This window comes from Drosophila ananassae, chromosome 3L, assembly GCF_017639315.1.
Source record: "Drosophila ananassae strain 14024-0371.13 chromosome 3L, ASM1763931v2, whole genome shotgun sequence".
In the NCBI taxonomy this organism is placed as follows: domain Eukaryota; kingdom Metazoa; phylum Arthropoda; class Insecta; order Diptera; family Drosophilidae; genus Drosophila; species Drosophila ananassae.
The window spans coordinates 15,432,633-15,444,199 of record NC_057929.1 but is presented as its reverse complement, the minus strand read 5'-3'; the positions used below and the strand labels follow the sequence as shown (position 1 = coordinate 15,444,199).

The 11,567-nt window shown below is 48.0% G+C and overlaps 1 protein-coding gene and 1 long non-coding RNA gene across 2 annotated transcripts in view; one reads left to right on the top strand and one right to left on the bottom strand.

The window, feature by feature from the left end:
• Positions 1-186: 186 nt before the first annotated feature.
• LOC6494171 (Krueppel-like factor luna) overlaps positions 187-11,567 on the top strand; it is a 30,210-nt gene continuing 18,829 nt past the window's right edge. The window contains exons 1-3 of the mRNA XM_032450775.2: positions 187-1,686; positions 1,897-1,932; positions 4,143-4,200. Coding sequence (XP_032306666.1) covers positions 1,675-1,686; positions 1,897-1,932; positions 4,143-4,200 — 106 coding nt within the window. The 5' untranslated portion in view covers positions 187-1,674. The remainder of the gene's footprint in view (positions 1,687-1,896; positions 1,933-4,142; positions 4,201-11,567) is intronic.
• Positions 9,634-10,983, bottom strand: LOC116654720. The gene is made up of 3 exons (XR_004309899.1): positions 10,653-10,983; positions 10,110-10,582; positions 9,634-10,045 (listed from the first exon to the last, which is right to left on the bottom strand). It is a non-coding gene; the product is annotated as an uncharacterized LOC116654720 (long non-coding RNA).

The following is an 11,567-nucleotide window of genomic DNA, read 5'->3' as shown; positions in this document are numbered from 1 at the left end:
ATAACATAAGCGCCAACTTGTCATTTTAGCCTAGCTCCACCTTAACTAAACAAACAAACAAAGTGGTCTACATACACACACACACAGACACACACACCTGGCCTGCGTGTGGTGTGGGGGCTGTGGTGAGTTGGGCGACGGCGGAAAGCTCACCACGGCTGGGGGAGCCAAACTTGGCGGGCCAGACACTTTGGAGCTCAAACGTTCGTCGCCGCGCGGTCCGTTCAAACGTGTTTCGCTGCCGAGCGCAAAGCTGGTTGCTTCCTTTTCGTTTCATTTCGTTTCGTTCCGCTGCCTTTTTGCCGGTCTTTCAGCGCATGCGCGGATGCGTGCCTCGCGTCGTTGCATTGCGTTGTGTTGCATTGCGTGCGGGGTGCATTGTGTGTGCGTGCGTGTGCTTGGTGCGACGCTTTAAATGGCGTTTTAAGTGAAATTAAAATGACGGATGTGCTGTAATTTGCACACTCACGCTACAACAACAACAACAACAACAACAAAGAGTATAGGCAAACAAGAAGTCCAAGAATCAAGAGATATATAAATAATAACAACACACACACGGTGGTTCGGCGATGGGGCGTTGTATTTGTGGTAGCATGTGCCTTAGTTGATCGAATTAAGTGCGAGTTTGTAGCGCCCGCGGGACCGGGATCGGAATCGGGAACTGCAATTGACTGGCCGGCCGCCGACTGCCCCACCGACCGGAAATGCAAGCAACAAGTGTATAGTAGTAGTAGTAGTAGCAACACCCCCGCCCAGGAAGCGGCGGCAATAAGTGCTAATAAGTGAGCCAGAGACAAGACCGGATGCAGGGCACTAGTAATTGCCAATTTTAGGTCTCTACGGTTCTGTGTCTGTCGTTTCGTTCAATTGGAAAAATCTGTGAGGGCTCCACTGGACTGTGTTTGTGTTTTTGGTGCATATTTTTGTTTTTGTGCCGCTGCTGTCATGCTCAGGCGACTCATAAAATATTTGCCTAAGTAACTGACTAAGCCAAGCAACTAACTAACATCGTCACGCACTGCGACCAGCGCAGCTCCCTCCCGCTCTATTACTCTCACCTGTGCAACATGCGGCTGTTGCTGCGTCTTCGGTGGCCCCCCTCCCCCGCTGATAAAAACAAAAGGGAGTCCCCCCGCAGCCCAAACAAAAGCTAAAAAGCACAAACAAGAGGCAAGCTAAAAAAAAAAACAGGCAACAGGTCGCGAAAGAACAAAAAACAAAAGGGGAGACACGCGAATCGAGAAAAGAAAAAAAAAGTAAAAAATAAAAACTCAAGGTGCGTTGCACTCGTTTTGGCCGCGTTTTGTCATTGATTCCGCGGATGCGAAATAGCATGCAGCAGTTGCAGTTGCAACAAAAAGACGCAACAGCTGCTGCGACAATAGCCGGGCCGAAAGCACCCAGCACAGGCAAAAGCAAAAGCAAAAGCAAAAGCAAAAGCAACAGCAAGAGGCAACTGGCCAAAGCCAGGCCCAGAGCCAAAACCAAGCGCTAGTTGCACCGATTATTTCAAGCATCCACCTCCACCTCCGCCTTCGCCCCCGCCTCACCTGCCACCGCCTGCCTCGCTGCACTTTCCCCCTCCTTTCAACTTCAACTGCTGCCTGTCTTTTGTAACGTGGCCAGAACGTTGCCGGGCAATTATTATTTTGTAAGACGTTTTACAATTTAATGGTTTTCATGGTAAGTACAACGCCGCCAACGCCATATGCCATGTGCTCCCCTTTTCGGTCCGGCAGCCTGGACTTCCTCTTCAGCCGAAAGTTTGTTTTGGTGACTCTTGGGGTCTCGGGGTCATGGGTTAAGACCGAGAGGGGAGCCAGGGTTAACACCAACCTGTTGTAATTGCCGGGGCAGCGTTTAATTCCTTGTTTCCTTTTTGTTTGTTTGCAGAATGGACTTGGATCCGACCCTCTGTCAGCAAAGGAGGTAAGCTCGAGGTTAAGAGTAGAAATAAATGTAAAATAAAGACTTTAGTCCTTAAGACTTTAACTGGGGCTATCGGTCGTATGAGTAATTTATTTTCCTCTTCTAAAAGTTGTATCCTTTCCTTAGAATTGAAGCCATTGCAGCACCTCTTTGCACTCCCTCATTAAGTAATTGTTATTGGCCGCAATTTGTCCTCCATATCTGTTAAATTCAATTACAACCTTTTTGCCATGATTATGGCCTAAAAAACCTTTATCAATTAAGCGCGAGCAGAGCGAAATAGTTCCATGTTAGCGATACACTTCGGGCCATTCGAAATGACAATTGCGGAGGAATTCCCATTGGGCCAATTCGTTTGGCTGCCTCGTAAAGCCCATTCGCCTCAAAGGCCCCAGAAGCCGTCAACAGCCAGCAGCCACATACCAAGCATAAGACAATCCATAAACAAGAGGAGAGGCTGGAGGAGAATCAGAGCCAACTAATGTCCCAACCATCATTCTATCAATTGCGGCGCCTATGAGAAATTTCAGCACGTCCCAACACAAATTAGCGGCGTGGAGGCTGCAGCGCCCCATAACAATATCATAAAGTATTGTGACATGGCTGCCGGTGGGTTGGGGATCTGGGCATCTCGCCAATAAATCAGCGATCTCGGGCAATTAGAGGGAAAAGTAAGCTTGGAAGAAACTACTAATAAGAGCGGAAAAATATAAATATAAATACCTCAGAACGGGGGCCAACATCACTCGCATATCAATTGAAGTCTCCAGCATCGATCTGGAACTAGATCTAGATCCTGATTCCGATTCAGATTATGTTTGATTTTCATCTGCTGCCGCTGGCCAATGAAGTTGTTGCTAACATTGTGGGCCATAAACTGGGCAAAAGGCCGCAGAGACGTCGCAGTCGAAGAGCCCGCGGCTGCCGTTCGACACAATCGAAGACAAACTATCTAATCTAATGCCGGCAATGAGCATTTGTTTGAATAAACAACCTCGGCTCAGATCGCGTGGCTTGAGTTCTGGGTTCTGCCAGTCCTCCTCCCCGTGGCATGTCAGTCTCCCCCCCCTGGCAGACTGGCAGTCTGGCAGTCGCCCACTCGCCACTGACATTTTTTCATAATTTGCGCTACAAGCCTGACAATTGTCGTTGTTGCCCACTGGGCACACACTCAGCATCCATGGATGTGTTCGATGTTTTGGTTGTTTTTCTGTCAGTTGTTGCTAGTTGGTAGTTGGTGTTGCTGAGGTTGTTCGCGGCCGTGTTGTTGGCAGCAGGCCCAGTGGTTACCCTGCAAATGGTATCAGTCGGGTTAACCGACTTGGCAGGTCAAGCTAAGGAGGTCTTTATATAGTATTTATTTCAATATGACTCTCTTTTAAGACTAGTCTAGTATTAGCTAAAGCTTATTGAATTAAGATTAGAGGCTTCTCTAAACGCTTACTTACTTTAATGACATTTAATAACAAAAGACACGCAAGCCTCTCTTCCAAGTCGAAGCTTAGACAGCCTATAGGTATCTCTCCGTTCGAAACACCCTTCAGTTTAATTATTAGGCCCCGCTTAAACTTGTGCCTCGAATAGTTATCCCCACACCACCCCCTGCCGAAATGCATATGCAGTGCCAAATTAAAATTTATCCATTTTATGGCGCTGCGGGCAGCTCATAACTGTTTCTTTGTTATTTTTGCGCCAATGATTTTTTTTTTTTTTTCATATTTTCTAGTTTTTTAGTTTTTTGGGTTTTATTGCCTTTAGTTTATTGGCTAAAGATTTCGTAAGCGCATAAAATGCGCAACAATTGTGGTTTTTCGGTTTCTTCCCACTTATCTGGCTCGATCTCATATGTGGCCCATACAGTCCATACGGCCCATGTGGAGCAGAGGCGCTTTTATAAGAAAGATATCGACGGAAGTCATTTGCGGTTGTTCCAGGTACGGGGAATTCAATCAGCAAACAGCTCTTAAACACGCACACGTTTCTCCACCTCCTAACACTTGGAACCCCCCATGGATGGTATTCTTTTCTGGGCTTAGGCATCCCAACACTTTCCCCCATTTCCAGACTCCGACTCGGACATTTTGTCAAACTTGATTAGCCATGGTATCGCTTATGACTCTATTGTTTGGCTGCATACTTAATAAGCTACTCCTCCGATAACAATATTGATGACGACGCTGATAAACTTTAATTTCTGCTTCTCTCCACAGGCAGAGGGCCCTCCGGTTCAGGTCGAACCAGTTGATCTGAGCTTACGTTCGCCGCGCGGTAAGTTGCTAATTATACACTATATCTAAGTCGGGTCCACCTAGGCCGGTCAGTGTTTTTGGGCCGAAGACAATTAATCACCTGAGTGGCCGCCACAAGTTGATCACTTGAGAAAAGCAGGTCACAGCGAGGAGGAGAGTATGGATTGGACTGGAAAGAATGGAATGGGTACACAACCAATTTGCATTTCTCCAATAATGAAGACAGACAGTTGGTGGGTGGACAGAAAGTATTTCTTTTGTTTTGCATAAATTCAGAAGATCAGGAGCCGAGCTCGATATCTCGTATCAGAAAACGTCTGGGGGAACAAATGAGGGACAAACTATTTCGGAGAGATATCTCTTCAAAACAATGCCCAGATCGATAGTAAAGATATGTTATTTATCAGCATTTATATCAGACCATGATCACACTCCCCCCACAGCGCATTCCTGAGAGCGGGAGCTCCCCGCCCGGGATTATCCGACAATCTCGCCGACAAGATCAGACAAAGGGGGGAGACAAAACGTTAGTCATTGCCTAATGCTCATCAGGCGGAGCCATTCATACGTGAATGCTCACCGTGTGATCATCAGCAGATCGGTTGTTCGGCCCATTAAGTTCATGCTGATTCCGCGGCGAGCACCGCTCTATATCCGACGCCCAGGAACCTGACCTCAGCAAGTGCTGGAGTTGGAGTTGGAATTGGAGTGTGTTTGCTTTGCCCACTTGACCGACGAGGCTATGGACGAACCACCAACTGTTCGACCATTTGACCTTTGCCAGCCTTTCTCTTTGCCCCAAGTAGGACTGTGTGTGTGTGTGAAGTTAACAGCAACGCCCCGAAAAACCGAAAAAAGCCACAAAAATTTGACTAGATAAATAGATGGTTAGTTATACGACCATCCACTCGCAGCTCCTCCACTCGCAGCCGTAGGGTGCCCAGCGGTACACCTAATTTAATTAAGAAGCCAGAGAGCTTACCTTAAATGGCTATACAGTAAGATTAACAGCTAAAACCTGAGCGCTCCGTTCATTAAAGATTTCCAGAGCTATACCTATAGCCATAGCTATAGCTATAGCATTAGATGAAGCCAAAGCAAAAGCCAAAGTTTAAAAATTGTTGTCTCGCCGCGCATATTAATCAATTAGGCATGATATTAGTGAGGGCATCATTAATTTTGTCAATGCGCTCACCGACCACAAAAGCTATTTGAGAAGCGCATAGAGAGGCGGCGACGACGGCGACGTCTACTTCGAAGGCGAAGGCGACAGCGACAGCGACTGCGACGGTAACAGCAATCTCTCATGCTAATGGTTTATGGCGTGCTACCACCAGATCCGTGGCGAATGTGTTAAATAGCGTTAAAATTTGTAAAACAAACGGCACATAATGGTCCGGCTTAATTTCCAGCCTTAACGGTCATCCCAAGCCCCAAATCCATGCCACCCGAGAGCTCCTAAAACTCCGAAAACGACCAGTTTTTTCGGCACACATAAATTATGGGCTTTAAATAATTATACAATTAGCCGGCGGAGCGATAGATAGCCCCAAATTGCCAATGAATAGAGGGCAAAGCCAGGGGCCCCAGCTCCAGAACGCAAGAGACAGTGCCAAATTCCCACCAACTCTAATTGCAGTACTGGGGTCTGGTCTCGTCCCGTCACCCACCATCCTCCAGAGGTGAGAGTCGCTAGCTGGGAAGCTGCAACGGCAACTACAACTTGATTTATTTAAGCTACCCAAACAGCCCATAAATAAAGCTGTTGAACTAGCCACCAGACGAGGATCGGGGCGATCGAGGCGAAGGGAGCAGAGTCTGGCAGAAGGGTGGAGCTCGAAGGAGAGCCTGAGACATCCACAGTGCCTTACCCAAAAAACAAAAACCTAGAGAAAAAACTGCACAACATCGTACAATCCCACACCACTGAGAAGAGGCTCAGCAAACCAACGAACCACCGAACCGAACGATCGCCTCTCGCCACTCAGGGGCATAGGCTTTCCAGGTTAAGTAGATGCGGCGACACGCGGGTCGATCCGCGAGCGAACGACCTTAAGACGGAGATCCCAGCCCGGAGCAGGGGACCGGCGGAGAGGCGACGATGTCGGAGCATCCACAGCATCTATCGAATGATATGCAACATTTAGTGAAGTGTTCGAGTACCAAGCCAGGGCCCGGGTATATTGGCGGGAAGGTGAGAATGTGACGAGCAGGTGCTAACAGGTAGATGAAGGTTTCGGGAAATACTTAAAAAGGGGTTCTGGTGGGTATGTCCGAGGTATTCTCCTAACAGGAAGACTTTCGAAAAGGGAGGTCTGTTATTAAGCCCATGATTCTACTCCATCTATAGTACACCTGATTATGTGTAATGAAGTACAGGGTAACCTCTCGTCTTGGCTGGGAAGTTCTCCAAAGCCGTGTTACCGTTGCTGCACTTCATCGATTCGGGTTGTTGGCTGAGCTGCTGATTTGGCATCTGCATCTGCATCATAACCGCTGGCGGCTTTAAGAGTCGCAGCTCCACCGGCTGGCCTCGCCCAGATCGAAAGATCCTCCAGAGATTCCCCAATCCCAGATGCCAGCAGATCCCCCAATTCCAAGCCCCATAAAATTGTTGAAAAAAATGGGAGAGACGCACATGCAACTGGCGAGGGGGCGTGTTGTTTTGGGGTGATTGTTTTTTAATTATGCTCAGGCTGACACCCGGGCGGGATGACCATTGAAGATCCAAGCCCCTCCATGGGGCGATCATGGACGAAGAGGGCCGAGAGGACCCGCCGTTGTGGCCGTGTCTTTGGGCCTGGTTAACATGGCGCGTATGTAGCGCATCGAGTTGACTTGACTTGACTTGACTGAGTGACTGTGACTGGCTTTTGAGGTTATGTGAAAGGTCAAGTTCGTGATCGCATTCAAACATTTTTGCCAACCACTCATCTCGCTGCGCAGATCGGGCCCAGAGACCAGGCCCAGACCGTGGCTGAGCGACTGAGCCCGAAACTGAGACTACAACTGAGACTGAGACTGAGACCTGGGAGTAGAGTGCAAGGAACACGAGTGTGAGCCGCCGCCGCCGCTGCCGAAAAAAAATGGAAAAGAAGACTGCAGTCTGGGGAGTGGGGCGAGCGGAGGAAGGAATACCCGCCGACCCAAGCGACGTCGCATCGTAGAAAAATTGAAGATGAGCGTGCCACCACCACGCCACGATTCTGCCATTCCCTCTGACTCCGACTCTGACTCTGGCTCTGGCTCTGTCTCTGTGCCCCTGTCCCAGTCCTTCCCCTGTCGCGGAGTCGGACTCCGTATCCCCATCGCTGCCCCATCTGGCGGAGATACCTGGCCGTGCCGCTGACATCTCCCGCCGCCCGCGCCGGAACCGAATTGAGTGAATGTAAACTGTGGTTTACTTGTTTCCAGCGTTGTCATAGTAATTTTTCTGCACTATAACAACGGGCAGCGTCGCCTCTGCCAGCACTGAGAGAAAAGGATGGGGGTTGTCCCCTGGTCTTAGGATACTCTTCCTTGAAATGGCACCCTTGGCAGGCAGTAATTTCTTTGATCATTTAAAGACCTGTTTCAAAAGGATAATTATTCAATTTTTGTGAATATTATTAAGAAAGGAAGTAATTTCTCTTGGTACTAAGTTTGGGGTGCTCTCGGATGTTCGGTGGCAGCACTCACCCGAAAAAACATTGAAACAAGCAGAGAAAAATGGAGATGCTGATGACACTGGAGACACGTTGTCTCTGGCAATCGTGCAACTGACACACCAGCCCAGCACCACCACCACCACCACCACCACTGCTGGCAACAAAATGCTAGACAGCATATGCCACACGAAGTTTGTTTTTTTATATTTTTGTCTTTTGTGGAAAGATTACACTGGACAACAGGGCAGCTAATGGGGTGCGGCTGAAAGGAATTCGCTGTCAGGGGAGGGGAGTGCCTCGAGAAGATGATTTGGAAGTTGGTAATTGAAAGTTTATGCAAAAGGAGCTGTAGGAGCTAACGATACTATAGGGAGCTAAACGAAATCCCCCGTAAGAACGAAGAAAGAAACTATAATTCTTGCAATGAAAGTACTTTCAGGTAAAAATTCACAGGCTTTGCGAGAGCACCTGCTTCACCTGGAAAGTGCCCCACGAAAGACTGGCCAGTACCCTCGGGCTAATCAAAAGCCACTCAAGAAGTCTCTCTTTAACCCCTTGGTGCCCTGCATCTGAGCGCGCATAAATCACTGCCGCGCTGGCCCAGGCGGAGGTGGAGGCGGTGGAGACACCAAACCTGTTGCACAGTGTTCCCTCGTGTGCGCATCTTCCTGGGCTCCCCAGCAAGAGGATCATGCGAAGAGATCCGGCCGATCCGAATCCGAAAAAGAATGAAACAAAACAAGGAGGCTGAAACCACGCAGTCGCGCAGTCGCAGTCCCAGTCCCAGTCGCAATCGCAGTTGCAGTTGCAGTTTCAGACACAACAACACACACCACACCAAAATAGATCCACGCTTTCGTGAGCAAACAATTCGAAAGCTGCCAACAACCACGACAAAAAAAAAAGAATCATAAAAAAGTAAGAAACTAAAATAAAAAACAGAGAAGAAACCCCCGAGATCTCGGCGACGATCGATTCGTGTTAGTCATCACAGCCAAGTCAACCTACACGAATCATAATGAGGCTGCTCCTCAAACTCAAAACTGTGTCGTTTTCGAGCCGATCGATAAGCGGCAATCCGATCTGGGGATCTGCATCTGGCTAAGGATCTTGGCCAGCTCCAGCTCTGGCTCAGAGTTTCCCAAGATTTTTTCGTGTAGCTCATTAGCCTGGCAAACTAATTTCGCAAGCCAGAGACAATGCCCCAGAGACTTGCCTCAAGTGAGTCTTAGTTGCAGCAGGAAAGAAGTCAAAACGGAGGCAAGCTGGCTGCATATTTATTGGTCATAAGTGCGGCAACAAAACAAACAAACTGCCGAAACACAACGGCCAAAAAATATTTGAAAATTTGTCTCCGACTCGGCTTGCATAGCAATCGCATATTAGCAATTTGCATTGTCTACTAGAGCACACTTGGTTTGCCGAAAAAAAAAAAAAACATAAAAACATTGGCACTGGTTTACCTTTCCAATGGCTGCACTGAGAGAAAAGTGTGCTCACTAAGGGTTAGATTTGTATTTTTTTCTATAAACTTTGTAGTATTTTTTTTTAAGCAACTCCCTATCCGGAAGATGTAACCCTTAGTTGGTATGAGAAACCTGTGTTTTTGGGATGTCTGATATTTATTTTATTTTTCTCTCCGTGTCGCATGTATGTTTTTCACTTACCTGCCTCCTTGCCCCTCTTGTTTTTAGCTGTGAAAAAGAATTCTTTAGTAGCGTCTACAAATCGTGCAACAGCCACAGCAGCAGCTCGCTCTTCGTGTTCGAAGACAAAAAAATTTGACTCATGACTCGGTTGCACTGCAAAAACCGCCGAAAAGCCGAAAGCCGAAAAGTGAAGCCAACCACCCACCCACCTATGTAGGCACCATTCACATCCTTTTTTGGCCCGGTCCTGGCCGCTGGCCCGCTACACTTTTGGCTCGGATCTGGTCGAATTAGTCCGTGCATGCGGCGGGGAATGTTTCTACAAATTAACGCCAATTTCGTATCACGTTATTAATAGTTAACCATTAAATTGACCGCCCCCAACTCAGATCATTATCTATTTTCGGCGGTTAACAAGGCCCGAGCACCGCCGGCAGGGGCACCAAACAACAAAAGCCTCTAAAAGCCGACTGCCAGCCACACTGTGATTCCTTTTTGGCCCAAATTGGTCCGGCTATGGTGGCCCCAGTGCAGCTGGCGAGCGTCTTGCCTTAATTATCTGCCTGGGCTGAGGGAGAAGCAAAAAATAAATACGAATATCTGCATATAGACCAAGTGCAGGATGCACATACATATATCCAGTCCAGTTCAGTCCAGAGTGGCTTATAAGAAGTTATAAGGAGGAACAGCTGCGCAACCGCCGCGTCACCTTTGTTTACCGTATCGAGCGATAAGCTTGTTAACTGTTAACCAAATCTGTACCGGCCGCGGCAATAAACATCGACGCTGGCCAACTTGGCTCACACACATGGCCTACACACGCCCACCAAGCCGAGTCGATCCAAGCCAAGCCAAGCCAGCCACCCGACCTGGTCCATGGCCATGTGCATCCGGCTAATTCCTCAATGAACCCCAGCGGCTAATTAAGTCTCAGATTCAGATTAGAGATGGTAATGGATCCGCGATACGGATCTGCATTTCGGCCGAAGGAACTTTGACTTTTATCGTCGAATAGTTTGGGGGAAAGGTTACTGGAAGCAGGGGATTAAAATACTTGACGTGCTTAAGAGAAATTGTTTTTCCAAAATTATTGGCCAAGACAGATCTAATCAGAGGAGGATCATTAGAATATTCAAATTTCATTCGAAATTCCACTTCCATCGTTCCAAACTCACCACACTTGAATCTTAATTACCCGAAACTTTACAAATATTTTTAATATTGAGATTGATGCAGAAACCACTCTGCTAAGAATATCTCCCCTGAGATCTGCTCATTTAAATAAACTTATAGATCGATGGGGTTCTGTTCTCCAGATACGATCTGTATGGTTCAATTTAATACGTTCTGGCATAGATTCCGTGTCAAGTGTCCATCGCCAAGTCATCCATAGCGATCAGCAAACTGCCTCGGCCTGCGACTGCGACTGCGACCCGGGCCGCATCGATGCATTAAGATAAACAAATGCGGATCGAAATCGGATAATGTCATGTAGCCATGTCATATGTTAGGCAGCGGGAAAACGGACAAAAAAAAAAACACTAAACTGGAGCACTAAGTCAAGCAAAAAGCCTGAAAAAAACTGACAAAAGACAAAAAGCAGCACTGGCACACGAGGAAAAAACATTCTTATCGATTACACCTGAGACCTCAATCAATAAATTGATTGTTAGCGATCAGTTTAAGGCAGGCAATGCCAAGCAGGGGGAGGCAGGAGTAGGAGCTGTGGCAGGGGCAGAGGCTGGGGCTCCATCGCATGTGCTCAGCATACAAAAGAGTTTTTCCTCGCTGGCTGTTTGGCTGTTTGGTTGTTGGGTTGTTTCGTTGTTATTGTGGCTGCTAGTCGGCTCTTAAGATAAGCCGCCTGGTGGCTGCTGTACGCTCTCCGGCAGCCTCAACCTGAGCCTGCCATGGCCTGGCCTGGGTCTTAGCCCGGCCTGAGCCCGGGTCCGAGCACTCTGATCGCTGCCAAGCGATAGGCCGGAGCAGCGGACCAGCTCCGAACGGACCAGGCGGCGGTTGTTAGGAAGTCGTCGTTGTCGTTCGTTGGTTTGTTTGTTTGTTGCCTGCACTGAGAGGAATTTATGGGT